The sequence below is a fragment of the Thunnus maccoyii genome, chromosome 2 (assembly GCF_910596095.1).
Source record: "Thunnus maccoyii chromosome 2, fThuMac1.1, whole genome shotgun sequence".
NCBI lineage: Eukaryota > Metazoa > Chordata > Actinopteri > Scombriformes > Scombridae > Thunnus > Thunnus maccoyii.
This window is the reverse complement of record NC_056534.1, coordinates 35,555,250-35,574,813: the sequence shown is the minus strand read 5'-3', so window position 1 is coordinate 35,574,813 and position 19,564 is coordinate 35,555,250. Positions and strand designations below refer to the sequence as shown.

The window sequence follows — 19,564 nt, the reverse complement described above, 5'->3', positions numbered from 1 at the left end:
ATGATTCAGGGTCAAACCTTTGTTTGATATGCATATACTGTCTGTCCTTAATTTAATCATAAGGGCTGAAACTTAAGGTATAGATGTAGTTGTGTAAGATGCAACATGACATTAAACAACTTTGATTTATCAAATATGACTCCAGTCAGATAATTTATTTATCAGTTTATCATCAGTTGGATTTTGCTTCTTGGTTTGTACGAGTGAAATATCGGACTCACTGTTTCAACCCTTCAGATTGTCTTTCTGTCCTGTTTGTATTTTTAATATTTGGATTCTGAGTTTCTTTTTTTAAAGCAACATTTAAAGAGGAACCGATGAGTCAAAGTTGTTTATTAGTTTTATTTAATTTGCAGAGCATTTAAAAGCAAATAATACTAAAACAACATCAGTGCAAACTAAACCAAAAAGTAAAAATCCACATCAATACACCTAAATACAAAAGTCCAAATATTTGATAAGTGCTTACTTACTTTCATTTTGACTGAATGCTGGTTGGGTTAAAGGGTTCATTCCCTGCTGGACAGTTATTTCTGGGAAACCATTTGCTCCACCTCCTCTGGTTTGATTGGCTGTGCTGCAGCCAGTGGAGATAAGATTCACTGTTTAAGTAGAGGAAGAGTCTGATAATCACCATCACTTCTAGAGGAGCAACAGAGAAGAAAGACCAACATGTCTCGGGGTAAGTACACTTTTTGTTGAAAATGCGTCTTTGTCCATCACGGCGCTGAAATTAAGCTTCTTATTGGAATTTTCTGATCCACCTTAAAAGTGGCGTAACGCCTGTAGATGATGTTTTCAGTTGTTTTCAAGCTAATTCATGAACTGAAAAAGGTAACAAATAAGGGGAAAATGACTCATAGTAAACAGATTTTCAGTCTTATTGTTATTTCTGCCTATTTGCTGTGGTCCAACCTGCTCAGTATTAAAAAGTCTCAAGAGATCAATACTCCAGTATGATCAATGATATTCAATGATATTTCTCCATTCAGATCACATTAGTCCAGGTCCTTATCCAAATCCGCTACACTTAGACTTGTCAAATCTGGACTAGATTACCAGGGAGACTCCAGAGACTCATTGAAACACAGATTGTGTCAGATTTATGAAACCTTAATTTGTCAAAACTGAAAAAAGGCTGATTCACATCTAGACCACATTAGACCAGATCCAGATCAAAAACCACTGAAATCATATTACCACACATAACAGCCGGCCCTTGAAAACACAACTTGTTGTTTTTACATTTAGGATTATGCTTTTGCAGATTAAACAAATGAGATATAACGTATTGATTATTGAGCTTTACAGGTGCTGGTAGGCAGATGATTTTCTGTGAACAGAAAAAATATCTGTTTCCTCTGTTTTCAGTCTTTGTGGTAAGCTAAGCTAACCCACTGATACAGATTTCCCCTCAGGATGACTTGTAATAACTGGTGATCTCTTAACTTTACATCTAGTAAATTTAATTTGTCCAATAATTTTATTCCCATCATCCTCCGCTGAACATTGTGTTGAGTGCTGATAAACTAAGATGGTGAACCTGGTAAACATTATACCTGATAGCATTTAGCTCAAAGCCCCTCTATAGACTCTTAATCTAGTTAATTATGTAAAGAAACTCCCTGAAAGCAGTGTTGATACTGACTGGGTTATCCTGGTAAATTAAAGAAAATGTATTTGAATTGAGACACTTTCTGATACTGAATAATGTGGCACAGCCATGAACATTTTACATGATGAAGTTTAAATGATTAGAAACTTTAACTTCCTCTGCAGAGGCTGCAGAAGATCTTCGTTACATAAACCAGTACAAAAACAAGATTATCAGGGCTGCTAACAATTATGGAATGAAGCCTTCTGTCGTGGCTGGCATCATCTCCAGAGAGACCCGCGGAGGCAGAGGGGCAGGTTTCGTTAATGGCTGGGGGGACAACGGGAACGCCTTCGGACTAATGCAGGTCTGTGTTCCACACACAAGTCTCTGTCCAACACACTCTCTGCATCCACCTGCCTGATAATAATGTCTTTTATTTTTATGCTTCCTAGGTTGACAAGAACTGGCACACGCCTAGGGGTGCGTGGGACAGCCAGGAACATATCGATCAAGGCACTGAGATTCTAGCAGACTGCTACCGAACCGTCGGACGTGAATTTCCTCAGTTGACCGGGACCATGAAGCTGAGAGGTACAGATCATCCATCTGAAGAGTTGTCTGTGTGTCTTTGGGTTGTAAAACAGTCTTGTCTATTGTTGCAGTGTGAGTTAGTGGTATCAGTGTAAAATTTACAACATCAAAACATAAAGAAAGATTTTACAAAGTTTCAAAATGAAAACTGAAGTTTTTACAAATAAATCTGCAAAGCAATTACTTTTGAAGTCCTGAAACAACTAATCCACCAGTATTATTTAATTTAGTAAATTAAAGCCTCTGTTTGTAGACTGTTTGTGTGATTAGAGCATTATTCTAATTATTCAGACAGGACACCTTTTTGTTTGTGAGAATAAATAAATGAGACAATCCTGGTGAGTGATGGTGCAGTACACTATGTGTTGCCTTCAGCCTTTTCAGTTCTACCACTAGGGGGCGCCAAAGTCAGAAATGTTCAAATTCATTCTATAAATGGCATTAAAGGGACCATATCATGCACATTTCTGGGTCTATAATTTTTAATTTGGGGCTTTACTGGAATATCTTTGCATGATTACAGTAAAAAAAACAATTTATTGATCTAAACTGGCCCTTTATGCAGCCCCTCAGTTCAGCCTCTGTCTGAAACAGGCTGTTCCGATAAGCCCACTTTGTTCTGATTGGTTAGCTCCCAGAAGCTGCGTCACAGCTGACCTCCAGGCTACGTCAACAAACCATGAAACAAACGATTTAACTTCTTTTTCTTGTTCTTCATTTGACAATCTGATGTCAGCTCGTCAGCAAGATAGAAAAAAACGTTGCAAACAAAGCATTCAAAGCAGGCAGAAGCCCTGAGTTTTGACTTGCAGGGAGCATTTATACATACGATCATCTCAGGCTTCAGAACTTTGACCATGTTTAACACAGATCTAACATCATAACAGTATATAAATAACAGAAAATCACAAAGCATGATACAGCTCCTTTAAAGTCAGAATGTGTTTTGAACAGATGTCAACTGTGAAAACTGTGAATATCAATTATCAATTATCAATTATCAATCCCTGCTGAAGAACACAAAATTCCTTGAAATAATACAACAAATTGGCAAAATAAACTCATCTCACCACATTTTTCCTCACTCTTAAACTTATTTTCTTCCTGCTTTAGGAGCGCTGGCTGCCTACAACATGGGAACACAAAGAATGGACCCCAACAACGTGGACGCTCACACTACTTGGGGGAACTATTCCAGTGATGTCCTTGCCAGGGCCCAGTACTATGAGAGGAATGGGTATTAACTCAGAGAGCTCCCCCATTTCTGAGTTGAAGTTAAATTTAAACAGTAAATAACATCAACATGAAGCAGAATTAGACTTACACTTACTTTTGCAAGTTCACATTTTCTGGTGTGCTCATCAATGAAATCTCACAAATCATATGAAGTTCTCAGCATGATTACAATCTGATTGATTGATCTGTCATTTATAATTTTATAAATGGAATTATCTTAAAGTGGACAAATGCATTTCTGCAGCAGAGTAACTACAATGTTTGATGTCATTTGCAGCGTGTATCAGTGGATCAATAAAGCTATCAGTCCAGTATATATAATCCTGAGTCATGTCTTTTCACTAAATGACAAGTGGATACATTTACAGACATGTACACACACAACATCCTCCAGCATCACTGTGAGCAGGTGTAAGAGTTCCTAGATGCTGCTCTTGTTATGTCTGTGCCACAGTTGAGCTGTAAGAACAAACAGTAAAGTCCTGACAAAAATTAACAACACAACTTATTCTTCTTAACCATTTGTGACTTTTAGTCCTTAGTATTGGTCAAACTCCAAAAACACTGGATCCTACAATTCCCATAATGCAGTTCTCATGACAGGGACGGTACAAAAGGAAACATGATTCATTCTCATATAAATATATAAACCATCATCTCTGGTGTCATTGTATTACTTTAATATTTTCATACATTGGATCCTTATTTATTAACTCACTTGCCTTCAAAATGTGCTTTACAAACTTCATTATCACTGAATTTCTCCTGACTGACACGCCTCTTATTCTTAGGAGTTTCTCCTAACTCGGCCAGTCAGGAGAAACGTTTAGTCGTAGGAGGTTTTGTGAATACGACTCCTGATTTGTGAGTAAGACTTTGGTTTCACACCTCAGCTTGTAATTTCCAGTTTTGTCCACAACAGGGTGCACTATTCATTCAATGTTAGCTCTTAACCTGAGACACATGACTTCATGTTGCACCACACAACGGAGAAAAGTTTGAAAGAGAAAATGACAAATCCCTCCACAACAACCTGTTTCAGATCTGACTTTTCAAACTTCAGTCACTATGTTTTAAATAATTGTTGTATGACTGTGAAAGAATCCTGGTGGCAGCAGATGTGATGGATGGAGAAGATTTGAACAAACAAACACTGGAGACTGCCAAGCAAAGGCTCACAGCTCTGGCTACCCGCCTGAAGAGATACACAGGAGAAGCAGAAGCCAGGAGAATTAATAGGATGTTCTCCACTGTACTTTCAGTGGCAAGGTAATAACACAAGAACAGATCCTCTCAGGGCTGAGACTGAACAATACTGGAAGAGCCTATGGGAGAAGGAGGCATCACATAACACCAATGCTCAGTGGCTATTGGATCTAAGAGCAGACCACAGCAATCTCCCAGAACAAGATCCAGTAACCATTACAATGGCAGACATCCAAGAATGAGTGTCAGGTATGAAGAGCTGGACAGCACTGGGCCCGGACATGATCCACACCTACTGGCTAAAGAAACTGACTGCACTCCATGAACGCCTGGCAGCACAAATGAACCAGCTGCTGATGGATGGGACGCACCCAGAATGGTTAACCCAAGGGTGGACAGTCCTAATCATGAAGGACCCCCAGAAGGGCATAATCCCATCCAACTACCGGCCAATACCCTGCCTCTGTACAACATGGAAGCTCCTGTCAGGCAACATAGCGGCTAAGATGAATAGGCACATGGCCCAATACATGAGCAGGGCCCAGAAAGGAATTGGTAGTAATACCAGGGGTGCTGAGCACCAGCTACTGGTCGATAGAGCAGTCACCCAAGACTGCAAGACCAGGCAGACCAACCTGTGCACTGCCTGGATTGACTACAAGAAGGCCTATGACTCAATGCCAAACACATGGATACTGGAATGGAGATGTACAACATCAACAGGACACTAAGAGCCTTCATCAAGAACTCAATGGGGCTGTGGAAAACGACTCTGGAGGCCAACTCAAAGCCAATTGCACAAGTTACCATCAAGTGCGGCATATACCAAAGTGATGCACTATCCCTGCTGCTGTTCTGCATAGGCCTGAACCCCCTCAGCCAGATCATCTCAAAGAGTGGCTACAGGTACCGGTTCCGAAGTGGAACAACCATCAGTCACCTCCTCTACATGGATGACATCAAGCTGTATGCCAGGAATGAGTGAGACATCGACTCACTGATCCACCTCACCGGGATCTACAGCAACGACATCGGAATGTCATTCGGACTAGAAAAGTGTGGTCGGATGGTATCGAAGAGAGGGAAGGTGATCAGGACCAAGGGGGTTGAGCTACCAGCAGGCACCATTGCAGATGTTCAGGACAGCTACAAATGCATGGAGGGTTTCATTTCAAGTCCAGCACCCTGAGACTGTACACTAAGCGGAACGAGGGCGGCCGAGGACTGGTGAGCGTCAGAGCCACTGTCCAGGATGAAACAACCAACATCCAGGAATACATCAGGAAGATGGCCCCCAAAGATGAACTGCTAAGTGAATATCTCAGGCAGCAGAAACTCGATGATGCAGAGGAGGAGAAGGAACCATCATGGAGGGACAAGCCCCTACACGGCATGTACCACCGACAGATAGAAGAAGTGGCTGATATCAAGAAATCCTACCAGTGGCTGGAAAAGGCTGGACTGAAGGACAGCACAGAAGCACTAATCATGGCAGCACAAGAACAGGCACTCAGTACAAGATCAATAGAGGCGGGGATCTACCACACCAGACAGGACCCCAGGTGCAGGCTGTGCAAAGATGCTCCTGAGACAGTTCAGCACATAATAGCAGGGTGTAAGATGCAGGCAGGAACAGCGTACATGGAACGCCATAACCAAGTGGCTGGCATAGTGTACAGGAACATCTGCACTGAGTATGAGTTGGAGGTCCCAAGGTCACAATGGAAGACACCTCGTAAGGTGGTTGAGAATGACCAAGCCAAGATCCTGTGGGACTTCCAGATCCAGACTGACAAGCTGGTGATGGCTAACCAACCGGACATCGTGTTGATCGACAAACAACAGAAGAAGGCAGTGGTGATAGACGTAGCAATCCCAAGTGACAGCAACATCAAGAAGAAGGAACACAGGAAGATCGAAAAATACCAAGGGCTGAAAGAGGAGCTAGAAAGGATGTGGGGAGTGAAGGCAACAGTGGTGCCAGTGGTAATTGGAGCACTGGGGGCTGTGACCCACAAACTGGGAGAGTGGCTCCAGCAGATTCCAGGTACAACATCTGAGGTGCCCAGAAGAGCGCAGTCCTAGGAACAGCTAAGATACTGTGCAGAACCCTCAAACTGCTAGAACTCTGGTAGAGGACCCGAGCTTGAGGAAGACACACCACCACCCCCCATGAGAGGGGGGTGAGAGGGAGATTTTTTTTTAAATATATGTATATATGTATACATACATACACACACACACACACACACACACACACACATATATAAATATATATTTATATATGCTTGTAGAAAAAGTCAACTAGCAGCTAATGTGACCAGAATAAAGCAAGTCTGCTCGTTCATAATGATCAAACACACCAGAGACATAATAATAATAATAATAATAATAATAATAATAATAATAATAATAATAATAATTTTATTTATATAGCACTTTTTAAAACACACATTTACAAAGTGCTTCACAAATAGGATAAAATACATACATACATAAATACACATACATATGCATGATACATACACAAGAATTAAAACACACAACCAAACAAACAAACAAAACTAAAAGCAAACAGAGTATTTATAAGAAGTTTAACCTATAGAAATGAGTTCTCAGCTGTGCAACTAAAGATCTTTGGCTTCTAGAGAAGTGACGTATGATTCAGGGTCAAACCTTTGTTTGATATGCATATACTGTCTGTCCTTAATTTAATCATAAGGGCTGAAACTTAAGGTATAGATGTAGTTGTGTAAGATGCAACATGACATTAAACAACTTTGATTTATCAAATATGACTCCAGTCAGATAATTTATTTATCAGTTTATCATCAGTTGGATTTTGCTTCTTGGTTTGTACGAGTGAAATATCGGCCTCACTGTTTCAACCCTTCAGATTGTCTTTCTGTCCTGTTTGTATTTTTAATATTTGGATTCTGAGTTTCTTTTTTTTAAAACAACATTTAAAGAGGAACAGATGAGTCAAAGTTGTTTATTAGTTTTATTTAATTTGCAGAGCATTTAAAAGCAAATAATACTAAAACAACATCAGTGCAAACTAAACCAAAAAGTAAAAATCCACATCAATACACCTAAATACAAAAGTCCAAATATTTGATAAGTGCTTACTTACTTTCATTTTGACTGAATATTGGTTGGGTTAAAGGGTTCATTCCCTGCTGGACAGTTATTTCTGGGAAACCATGTGCTCCACCTCCTCTGGTTTGATTGGCTGTGCTGCAGCCAGTGGAGATGAGATTCACTGTTTAAGTAGAGGAACAGTCTGATAATCACCATCACTTCTGGAGGAGCAACAGAGAAGAAAGACCAACATGTCTCAGAGTAAGTACACTTTTTGTTGAAAATGCGTCTTTGTCCATCACGGTGCTGAAATTGAGCAACAGAAAAACAACATGTGGTCGATGGTAAGTACACTTTGTTTTGTGAAAATGACTCTTTGTCCACCACAGTAATGTGTGTGTAGCTGCATGATGGTATTTGTGGAGGAAGAACTCAGATCCTTAAATAAAAGTACCAATACAACAATATCCAAGATGCTAAAAAGTTAGTAAAGAAAAAGTAGAAAAGCAAGATGTACTTTAAGTATCAAAAAATACTTATTCTGCAGAAAAATGTCCCCTGTGATATATTATCATATACAACATTATTAAATTATTAATACTGATGTATTTGGTGCATAATCAGCATTTTACAGTTGTAGCTGAGCGAGGTGGAGCTAGTTTTAACAGTTTTTTACCCTAGATTCCCAACCTAGGGGTCGGGCTCCCTCCAAAGTGTCATTGAGGGGTTGTGAGATGATAATGTTATTGCTCTGGTAAATTCATAGAAGAGAAGGTCATCTAAATACTTTTACATGAATTTCTTACATTTTGCATTTGAACTTTTCTGACTTGTATATGTTTTGTTGTATATATTCTATGTTTGGTGTTTAGTGTAGTTTTCATGGCTTTCTGATACAGACTATCCACATGGAGACATTCGTAAGGTTAACACAACTGGTGCATCAGACGAGACAGCACGGGCTGATGGAAAAAGCTCCAGAGGTGAGTGACATCAAACACCATCCTCATCATGATGAATAGAAGGACTCCTGGATCATTAGTGACAGGGTTAATATCTTCAAACAGGTCCTCTGGAAGAGGTGGTCAATAAATGAGGAGCTGGTTTGGGTAGAATAAGCAGAGCAGAGGCTCATGTAAACAGGAAAGTCCTGGTCACAATGCACAATGCTGTTCTTCTTACCTCCAGCACTACTGCAGTGAAACAAAACATGGTGAGACCAACAGGGCTGCTCGTCTCATGACAAGCTGGATCAAGAGACAAAATCAAGATTTACAAACTTCTGTAAATGGCTGGTATTGGCAGCATATTGGACCAAATTAAAAAATAGTTCAACATTTTGGGAAATGCGCTTCCCCTTCTTACAGAGAGTTGGATGAGAAAATCACCTCCCTCATGTCTGTACAATGAATATGAAGCTACATCCAGCAGCTGGTTAGTTTAGTTTAGTAGGACTGGAATCAGGGGAAACAGCTAGTCTGGTTTAGTCCAAAGGTAATAAAATCCACCTGCCAGAACCTCTGAAGCTCACTAATTATATCTCATTTAATCTGTACAAAAATAAAGTATAAAAATGATATGCTGGTTTTAAGTCACTGCGCCCGACCAAGAAATAGTCCCACACATAACAGCCGGCCCTTGAAAACACAACTTGTTGTTTTTACATTTAGGATTATGCTTTTGCAGATTAAACAAATGAGATATAACGTGTTGATTATTGAGCTTTACAGGTGCTCGTAGGCAGATGATTTTCTGTGAACAGAAAAAATATCTGTTTCCTGTTTTCAGTCTTTGTGGTAAGCTAAGCTAACCCGCTGATACAGATTTCCCCTCAGGATGACTTGTAATAACTGGTGATCTCTTAACTTTACATCTTGTAAATTTAATTTGTCCAATAATTTTATTCCCATCATCCTCCGCTGAACATTGTCTTGAGTGCTGATAAACTAAGATGGTGAACCTGGTAAACATTATACCTGATAGCATTTAGCTCAAAGCCCCTCTATAGACTCTTAGTCTAGTTAATTATGTAAAGAAACTCCCTGAAAGCAGTGTTGATACTGACTGGGTTATCCTGGTAAATTAAAGAAAATGTATTTGAATTGAGACACTTTCTGATACTGAATAATGTGGCACAGCCATGAACATTTTACATGATGAAGTTTAAATGAATAGAAACTTTCATTTCCTCAGGAGTGCGCGCATCCCATGAGATGGCTGAAGATGATCTTCCTTACATAAAGAAGTACAAAAACAAGATTATCAAGGCTGCTGACAAATATCACGTGCAGCCTTCTGTCGTGGCTGGCATCATCTCCAGAGAGACCCGCGGAGGCAGAGGGGCAGGTTTGGTTAATGGCTGGGGGAACAACGGGAACGCCTTCGGACTAATGCAGGTCTGTGTTCCACACACAAGTCTCTGTCCAACACACTCTCTGCATCCACCTGCCTGATAATAATGTCTTTTATTTTTATGCTTCCTAGATTGACAAGAACTGGCACAAGCCTGAGGGTGAGTGGGACAGCCAGAAACATATCAATCAAGGCACTAAGAGTCTAGTAGACTTATACTCAGATGACATTGAGAAAAAATTTCCTCGTTGGGACAAGAACCAGAAGCTGAAAGGTAAAGATCATCCATCTGAAGAGTTGTCTGTGTGTCTTTGGGTTGTAAAACAATGTTGTCTATTGTTGCAGTGTGAGTTAGTGGTATCAGTGTAAAATTTACAACATCAGAACAAACAGAAAGATTTTACAAAGTTTCAAAATGAAAACTGAAGTTTTTACAAATAAATCTGTAAAAGCAATTACTTTTGAATTCCTGAAACAACTAATCCACCAGTATTATTTAATTTAGTAAATTAAAGCCTCTGTTTGCAGACTGTTTGTGTGATTAGAGCATTATTCTAATTATTCGGACAGGACACCTTTTTGTTTGTGAGAGTAAATAAATGAGACAATCCTGGTGAGTGATGGTGCAGTACACTATGTGTTGCCTTCAGCCTTTTCAGTTCTACCACTAGGGGGCGCCAAAGTCAGAAATGTTCAAATTCTTTCTATAAATGGCATTAAAGGGACCATATCATGCACATTTCTGGGTCTATAATTTTTAATCTGGGGCTTTACTGGAATATCTTTGCATGATTACAGTAAAAAAAACAACTTATTGATCTAAACTGGCCCTTTATGCAGCCCCTCAGTTCAGCCTCTGTCTGAAACAGGCTGTTCCGATAAGCCCACTTTGTTCTGATTGGTTAGCTCCCAGAAGCTGCGTCACAGCTGACCTCCAGGCTACATCAACAAACCATTGAACCCCGAATTTTGACTTGCAGGGAGCATTTACACATACGATCATCTCAGGTTTCAGAACTTTGACCATGTTTAACACAGATATCCAACATCATAACAGTATATAAATAACAGAAAATCACAAAGCATGATACAGCTCCTTTAAAGTCAGAATGTGTTTTGAATGGATGTCAACTGTGAAAACTGTGAATGTCAATTATCAATTATCAATTATCAATTATCAATCCCTGCTGAAGAACACAAACCTCCTTGAAATAATACAACAAATTGGCAAAATAAACTCACCTCACTGCATTTTTCTGCACCCTTCAAATTATTTTCTTCCTGCTTTAGGAGCGCTGGCTGCCTACAACATGGGAACAGAAGAAATGGCCTCCTCCTACAGCAAAGTGGACGATCACACTACCGGAGGGGACTATTCCAATGATGTCACTGCCAGGGCCCAGTACTATGAGGATCATTTGTTTTAACTCTGAGAGCTCCCCCATTTCTGAGTTAAAGTTAACTTTGAACAGCAAATACCATCAACATGAAGCAGAATTAGACAACACTTACTTTTCATTTTTTTAAAGGAGTTGGTGTGCTCATCAGTGAAATCTCACTAATCAAATGAAGTTCTCAGCATGACTGATTGATATCTGTGTCATTCTATATCCTTTATAATTTTATAAATGCAATTATCTTAAAGTGGACAAATGCATTTCTGCAGCAGAGTAACTACAATGTTTGATGTCATTTGCAGCGTGTATCATTGGATCAATAAAGCTATCAGTCCAGTATATATAATCCTGAGTCATGTCTTTTCACTAAATGACAAGTGGATACATTTACAGACATGTACACACACAACATCCTCCAGCATCACTGTGAGCAGGTGTAAGAGTTCCTGCATGCTGCTCTTGTTATGTCTGTGCCACAGTTGAGCTGTAAGAACAAACAGTAAAGTCCTGACAAAAATTAACAACACAACTTATTCTTCTTAACCACTTGTGACTTTTAATCCTTAGTATTGGTCAAACTCCAAAAACACTGGATCCTACAATTCCCATAATGCAGTTCTCATGACAGGGACGGTACAAAAGGAAACATGATTCATTCTCATATATATAAACCATCATCTCTGGTGTCATTGTCTTGCTTTAATATTTTCATACATTGGATCCTTATTTATTAACTCACCTGCCTTCAAAATGTGCTTTACAAAGTTCATCATCACTGAATTTCTCCTGACTGACACGCCTCTTATTCTTAGGAGTTTCTCCTAACTCGGCCAGTCAGGAGAAACGTTTAGTCGTAGGAGGTTTTGTGAATACGACTCCTGATTTGTGAGTAAGACTTTGGTTTCACACCTCAGCTTGTAATTTCCAGTTTTGTCCACAACAGGGTGCACTATTCATTCAATGTTAGCTCTTAACCTGAGACACATGACTGACGTGACTCCCTCCACAACAACCTGTTTCAGATCTGACTTTTCAAACTTCAGTCACTATGTTTTAAATAATTGTTGTATGACTGTGAAAGAATCCTGGCGGGGCAGCAGATGTGATGAATGGAAGACGATTTGAACAAACAAACATCTTAGAAATGGTATCCAGATGATGTGTTTTAGTGTATCTTGGTCATCTAAAATAACTCTAAGGCTTCTAACAACAACACTGAAGGTAAATAAATAAATAATTATATGTGTATATATATATACATATATATATATATATATATATATATTCGTGCATTACTATTATATATAAGGAGAAACAGAATTTTCAACTTTTTTCATTTTCCAGCAGTTTCATACTGTGAAAAGCCTGTCTCCAATGAGCCGAACAAACTAAACTGAAACTGAGCTGCAGGAAGCTGCGTTATAGTATGTGAAGTGGTTCAACAATAGACTACGCCCTGTGGCTGCAGAAATGAACCAACAAGATAACAACTGAACCTCGATTTAACTGCTTGTAGAAAAAGTCAACTAGCAGCTAATGTGACCAGAATAAAGCAAGTCTGCTCGTTCATAATGATCAAACACACCAGAGACAATAATAATAATAATAATAATAATAATTTTATTTATATAGCACTTTTTAAAATACACATTTACAAAGTGCTTCACAAATAGGATAAAATACATACATACATACATAAATACACATACATATGCATAATACATACACAAGAATTAAAACACACAACCAAACAAACAAACAAAACTAAAAGCAAACAGAGTATTTATAAGAAGTCTAATCTATAGAAATGAGTTCTCAGCTGTGCAACTAAAGATCTTTGGCTTCTAGAGAAGTGACGTATGATTCAGGGTGAAACCTTTGTTTGATATGCATATACTGTCTGTCCTTAATTTAATCATAAGGGCTGAAACTTAAGGTATAGATGTAGTTGTTTAAGATGCAACATGACATTAAACAACTTTGATTTATCAAATATGACTCCAGTCAGATAATTTATTTATCAGTTTATCATCAGTTGGATTTTGCTTCTTGGTTTGTACGAGTGAAATATCGGCCTCACTGTTTCAACCCTTCAGATTGTCTTTCTGTCCTGTTTGTATTTTTAATATTTGGATTCTGAGTTTCTTTTTTTAAAGCAACATTTAAAGAGGAACCGATGAGTCAAAGTTGTTTATTAGTTTTATTTAAATTGCAGAGCATTTAAAAGCAAATAATACTAAAACAACATCAGTGCAAACTAAACCAAAAAGTAAAAATCCACATCAATACACCTAAATACAAAAGTCCAAATATTTGATAAGTGCTTACTTACTTTCATTTTGACTGAATACTGGTTGGGTTAAAGGGTTCATTCCCTGCTGGACAGTTATTTCTGGGAAACCATGTGCTCCACCTCCTCTGGTTTGATTGGCTGTGCTGCAGCCAGTGGAGATGAGATTCACTGTTTAAGTAGAGGAAGAGTCTGATAATCACCATCACTTCTAGAAGAGCAACAGAAAAACAACATGGGGTCGATGGTAAGTACACTTTGTTTTGTGAAAATGACTCTTTGTCCACCACAGTAATGTGTGTGTAGCTGCATGATGGTATTTGTGGAGGAAGAACTCAGATCCTTAAATAAAAGTACCAATACAACAATATCCAAGATGCTAAAAAGTTAAGAGTTAGTAAAGAAAAAGTAGAAAAGCAAGATGTACTTTAAGTATCAAAAAATACTTATTCTGCAGAAAAATGTCCCCTGTGATATATTATCATATACAACATTATTAAATTATTAATACTGATGTATTTGGTGCATAATCAGTATTTTACAGTTGTAGCTGAGCGAGGTGGAGCTAGTTTTAACTGTTTTTTACCCTAGCTTCCCAACCTAGGGGTCAGGCTCCCTCCAAAGTGTCATTGAGGGGTTGTGAGATGATAATGTTATTGCTCTGGTAAATTCAGAGAGGAGAAGGTCATCTAAATACTTTTACATGAATTTCTTACATTTTGCATTTGAACTTTTCTGACTTGTATATGTTTTGTTGTATATATTCTATGTTTGGTGTTTGGTGTAGTTTTCATGGCCTTCTGATACAGACTATCCACATGGAGACATTCGTAAGGTTAACACAACTGGTGCATCAGACGAGACAGCACGGGCTGATGGAAAAAGCTCCAGAGGTGAGTGACATCAAACACCATCATCATCATGATGAATAGAAGGACTCCTGGATCATTAGTGACAGGGTTAATATCTTCAAACAGGTCCTCTGGAAGAGGTGGTCAATAAATGAGGAGCTGGTTTGGGTAGAATAAGCAGAGCAGAGGCTCATGTAAACAGGAAAGTCCTGGTCACAATGCACAATGCTGTTCTTCTTACCTCCAGCACTACTGCAGTGAAACAAAACATGGTGAGACCAACAGGGCTGCTCGTCTCATGACAAGCTGGATCAAGAGACAAAATCGAGATTTACTTCTGTAAATGGCTGGTATTGGCAGCATATTGGACCAAATTAAAGAATAGTTCAACATTTTGGGAAATGCGCTTCCCCTTCTTACAGAGAGTTGGATGAGAAAATCACCTCCCTCATGTCTGTACAATGAATATGAAGCTACATCCAGCAGCTGGTTAGTTTAGTTTAGTAGGACTGGAATCAGGGGAAACAGCTAGTCTGGTTTAGTCCAAAGGTAATAAAATCCACCTGCCAGAACCTCTGAAGCTCACTAATTATATCTCATTTAATCTGTACAAAAATAAAGTATAAAAATGATATGCTGGTTTTAAGTCACTGCGCCCGACCAAGAAATAGTCCCACACAGCCGGCCCTTGAAAACACAACTTGTTGTTTTTACATTTAGGATTATGCTTTTGCAGATTAAACAAATGAGATATAACGTGTTGATTATTGAGCTTTACAGGTGCTGGTAGGCAGATGATTTTCTTTGAACAGAAAAAATATCTCTGTTTCCTCTGTTTTCAGTCTTTGTGGTAAGCTAAGCTAACCCGCTGATACAGATTTCCCCTCAGGATGACTTGTAATAACTGGTGATCTCTTAACTTTACATCTAGTAAATTTAATTTGTCCAATAATTTTATTCCCATCATCCCCCGCTGAACATTGTCTTGAGTGCTGATAAACTAAGATGGTGAACCTGGTAAACATTATACCTGATAGCATTTAGCTCAAAGCCCCTCTATAGACTCTTAGTCTAGTTAATTATGTAAAGAAACTCCCTGAAAGCAGTATTGATACTGACTGGGTTATCCTGGTAAATTAAAGAAAATGTATTTGAATTGAGACACTTTCTGATAATGAATAATGTGGCACAGCCATGAACATTTTACATGATGAAGTTTAAATGAATAGAAACTTTCATTTCCTCAGGAGTGCGCGCATCCCATGAGATGGCTGCAGATGATCTTCCTTACATAAAGAAGTACAAAGACAAGATTATCAGGGCTGCTAAAAAAAATGACGTGCAGCCTTCTGTCGTGGCTGGCATCATCTCCAGAGAGACCCGCGGAGGCAGAGGGGCAGGTTTGGATGATGGCTGGGGGAACAACGGGAACGCCTTCGGACTAATGCAGGTCTGTGTTCCACACACAAGTCTCTGTCCAACACACTCTCTGCATCCACCTGCCTGATAGTAATGTCTTTTATTTTTATGCTTCCTAGATTGACAAGGACTGGCACACGCCTAGGGGTGAGTGGGACAGCCAGGAACATATCAATCAAGGCACTAAGATTCTAGTGGGCTTATACTCAAATGACATTGAGAAAAAATTTCCTCGTTGGGACAAGAACCAGAAGCTGAAAGGTAAAGATCATCCATCTGAAGAGTTGTCTGTGTGTCTTTGGGTTGTAAAACAATGTTGTCTATTGTTGCAGTGTGAGTTAGTGGTATCAGTGTAAAATTTACAACATCAGAACAAACAGAAAGATTTTACAAAGTTTCAAAATGAAAACTGAAGTTTTTACAAATAAATCTAAAAAGCAATTACTCTTGAAGTCCTGAAACAGCAAATCCACCAGTATTATTTAATTTAGTAAATTAAAGCCTCTGTTTGTAGAATTTTTTTGAGTGATTATAGCATTATTCTAATTATTCGGACAGGACACCTTTTGGAAAAGAGCGTTCAGAAACTGGCAAAACCCAACTTTCCCTGACATTTTTTATTGATAGGTATAGATTGTCATTGGAGGGGATGACTTATCTGTTTCAGCTTTTTGAGCCTTATGTTGCCAGTCCCAGTGAGCACCAACTGGGATTTCAACGATGATTTCTAGTTGAAAACTGGGTGATATTTGGTCTGAATGTCTGAGGCCTCTTTTCAACCAGTTAAAATGTGATTACAAAATCAACATGTAATGAAACACAAATTTGTTTAATCATTTTGATAATTTGTTTAGTTGTAGCTTGAAAGAGAGACGTATCGATTAGTGTGAAGGTATTTTTCCAAAGTCATGTTGCACTGGTAGGATAAATGTGGTCGACACAAAGACGTAATTTCAACGCATTTAATGTTTCATATAAAATGTCATAAATATGGAACTATATAGTAGGGGTGGAGAAAAATCCGAATGCGGTATTTGGAAAAGTACAAATTGTGGGTTTTAATGAATATTTATTTCATACAAATGTTTTAAAAATTATTTGTTCTCGGGAAGACAAAAATAACGTCATATAACAGCACTTAGGTCGGGACTCGTAGCGTAGTGAGGTTACTGTCTCCATCCCTCTCCTCTGCTCCACTCTGCTGTCCGTCTGTGTCACAGATGTATAAATAGCTGCAGGTCTGTGTGTCAGGTGGAGCTGAGCTTTGGCTGAGTGGTTTGTGCAGTCATCTGTGATCTGGGAGATCAGGGTTAGAGACCTGGTGTGGGAACCCTCCTTCGCTAGACCATATTTCACCAGGATTTGCAATAGTGAAATTTTTCATCCTCTACAATGTACAAATTTCTGTTGTCATTTTGGAGCCTAACTAAGAAAACGCATCCAAATTTCTCAGTTTAACCTGTTTTGAACATCTTTTCATGGGTGAACATAACAATTTCTTAAACGTCTTTTCAACGGGAAAATGCTCACTGGGGTGCAACACGCCAGAGTTGTGGATTTACAGTCACACAGAATGTATGCATTGCCTTGCGTTACTTTGCTACAGGTACTTTTATGTATGCTGTGGGTGATGTCAAAGCCATTTCATTGTGCTTTTGTATACCGATATCCTAAAACACAGACTGATTGAAGCACTAAAGTCTTGTACTTCTTGTACTTATAACATATGAAAGTAAGCCTACTTCTACCTTGAATTATGTTTTTATATTTATTTTTTATTTGCGCTCAAGTCCATTTGACACTGACTGGATTGTGTCTTTAACTTCTTTGTATTTGTCTAATGTTATAGTTTGCGCTCTGCTGCAAACACCGCCCCTTTTATGTTAACATGCTCATGGCTAGATTGGTAAAACCTGGGTTGATTTACCGAGTTGAGAACCACCATCATATGACCGCTATCCTGGTTATGTTGAACTTGCTTTGTACTACAGGCAGCTGGTGAGAGATGGTGCAGTACACTATGTGTTGCCTTCAGCCTTTTTTAGTTCAACCACTAGGTCAGAAATGTTCAAATGGCATTAAATGAACCATATCATGCACATTTCCAGGTCTATATTTTTAATCTGGGGCTCTACTGGAATATCTTTGCATGATTTACAATAAATAAAACAAAAACACCTTATGGATCTATACTGACTCTTTATGCAGCCCTTCGGTTCAGCCTCTGTCTGAAACAGGCCATTTTAATGACGCCCTCCCAACAAGTCCACTCTGCTCTGATTGGTTAGCTCCCAGAAGCTGCGTCACAGCTGACCTCCGGCCGCTCAGGAGGCTACATCAACAAACCATGAAACAAACTATAGAACCCCGAATTTTGACTTGCAGGGAGCATTTATACATACGATCATCTCAAGTTTCTGAATTTTGACCATGTTTAACACAGATATCCAACATCATAACAGTATATAAATAAGAGAAAATCACAAAGCATGATACAGCTCCTTTAAAGTCAGAATGTGTTTTGAATGGATGTCAACTGTGAAAACTGTGAATGTTAATTATCAATTATCAATTATCAATTATCAATCCCTGCTGAAGAACACAAACCTCCTTGAAATAATACAACAAATTGGCAAAATAAACTCACCTCACTGCATTTTTCTGCACCCTTCAAATTATTTTCTTCCTGCTTTAGGAGCTCTGGCTGCCTACAACATGGGAACAGAAAAAATGGCCTCCTCCTACAGCAAAGTGGACGATCACACTACCGGAGGGGACTATTCCAATGATGTCACTGCCAGGGCCCAGTACTATGAGAAGAATGGGTTTTAACTCAGAGAGCTCCCCCATTTCTGAGTTAAAGTTAACTTTGAACAGCAAATACCATCAACATGAAGCAGAATTAGACAACACTTACTTTTCATTTTTTTAAAGGAGTTGGTGTGCTCATCAGTGAAATCTCACTAATCAAATGAAGGTCTCAGCATGACTGATTGATATCTGTGTCATTCTATAACCTTTATAATTTTATAAATGCAATTATCTTAAAGTGGACAAATACATTTCTGCAGCAGAGTAACTACAATGTTTGATGTCATTTGCAGCGTGTATCAGTGGATCAATAAAGCTATCAGTCCAGTATATATAATCCTGAGTCATGTCTTTTCACTAAATGACAAGTGGATACATTTACAGACATGTACACACACAACATCCTCCAGCATCACTGTGAGCAGGTGTAAGAGTTCCTGCATGCTGCTCTTGTTATGTCTGTGCCACAGTTGAGCTGTAAGAACAAACAGTAAAGTCCTGACAAAAATTAACAACACAACTTATTCTTCTTAACCACTTGTGACTTTTAGTCCTTAATATTGGTCAAACTCCAAAAACACTGGATCCTACAATTCCCATAATGCAGTGAGATAGTGTCTTTCATTAGATCCTCAGTGCCTCCTAAATGCCACAGTTTCTGTTAAATATTTAAAAAGTCTCAAGCTCAGGCTGAGATAACCCAGATGAAAATACATTATACACATTATTTACT

General features: G+C 38.8%; 2 protein-coding genes across 5 annotated transcripts; both read left to right on the top strand.

The window, feature by feature from the left end:
- The first annotated feature begins 644 nt into the window (after positions 1 to 644).
- Positions 645 to 11,949, top strand: LOC121912739 (lysozyme g-like). Of its 3 annotated transcripts, none has more exons than XM_042435120.1 (5): positions 645 to 682; positions 8,611 to 8,694; positions 9,905 to 10,107; positions 10,196 to 10,337; positions 11,354 to 11,949. In XM_042435120.1, exons 1-5 carry the CDS (start codon positions 673 to 675, stop codon positions 11,488 to 11,490), a joined length of 576 nt encoding a protein of 191 aa, XP_042291054.1. In that variant the 5' UTR covers positions 645 to 672; the 3' UTR covers positions 11,491 to 11,949. The 3 variants fall into 3 exon arrangements, with proteins under 3 accessions (XP_042291054.1, XP_042291063.1, XP_042291050.1); XM_042435116.1 differs by lacking the exon at positions 645 to 682 and adding an exon at positions 7,916 to 7,972; XM_042435129.1 differs by lacking the exons at positions 8,611 to 8,694; positions 9,905 to 10,107; positions 10,196 to 10,337; positions 11,354 to 11,949 and adding exons at positions 1,780 to 1,961; positions 2,050 to 2,188; positions 3,302 to 3,745 and having other exon boundaries at positions 650 to 682.
- A 1,793-nt stretch (positions 11,950 to 13,742) lies between these two features.
- Positions 13,743 to 19,314, top strand: LOC121912728 (lysozyme g-like). 2 transcript variants are annotated; one of them, XM_042435103.1, is made up of 5 exons: positions 13,743 to 13,997; positions 14,538 to 14,643; positions 15,849 to 16,051; positions 16,140 to 16,167; positions 18,716 to 19,314. In XM_042435103.1, exons 1-5 carry the CDS (start codon positions 13,986 to 13,988, stop codon positions 18,850 to 18,852), a joined length of 486 nt encoding a protein of 161 aa, XP_042291037.1. In that variant the 5' UTR covers positions 13,743 to 13,985; the 3' UTR covers positions 18,853 to 19,314. The 2 variants fall into 2 exon arrangements, with proteins under 2 accessions (XP_042291037.1, XP_042291028.1); XM_042435094.1 differs by having other exon boundaries at positions 16,140 to 16,281; positions 18,716 to 19,312.
- The last annotated feature ends 250 nt before the right edge of the window (positions 19,315 to 19,564 follow it).

Excerpts from the sequence above, each read along its gene's own strand:
- LOC121912739 (XM_042435120.1), top strand. Across the intron at positions 8,695-9,904 it reads TGATGGAAAAAGCTCCAGAG|GAGTGCGCGCATCCCATGAG; the intron begins GTGAGTGACATC and ends TCATTTCCTCAG. Across the intron at positions 10,338-11,353 it reads CAAGAACCAGAAGCTGAAAG|GAGCGCTGGCTGCCTACAAC; the intron begins GTAAAGATCATC and ends TTCCTGCTTTAG.
- LOC121912728 (XM_042435094.1), top strand. Across the intron at positions 16,052-16,139 it reads ACGCCTTCGGACTAATGCAG|ATTGACAAGGACTGGCACAC; the intron begins GTCTGTGTTCCA and ends TATGCTTCCTAG. Across the intron at positions 16,282-18,715 it reads CAAGAACCAGAAGCTGAAAG|GAGCTCTGGCTGCCTACAAC; the intron begins GTAAAGATCATC and ends TTCCTGCTTTAG.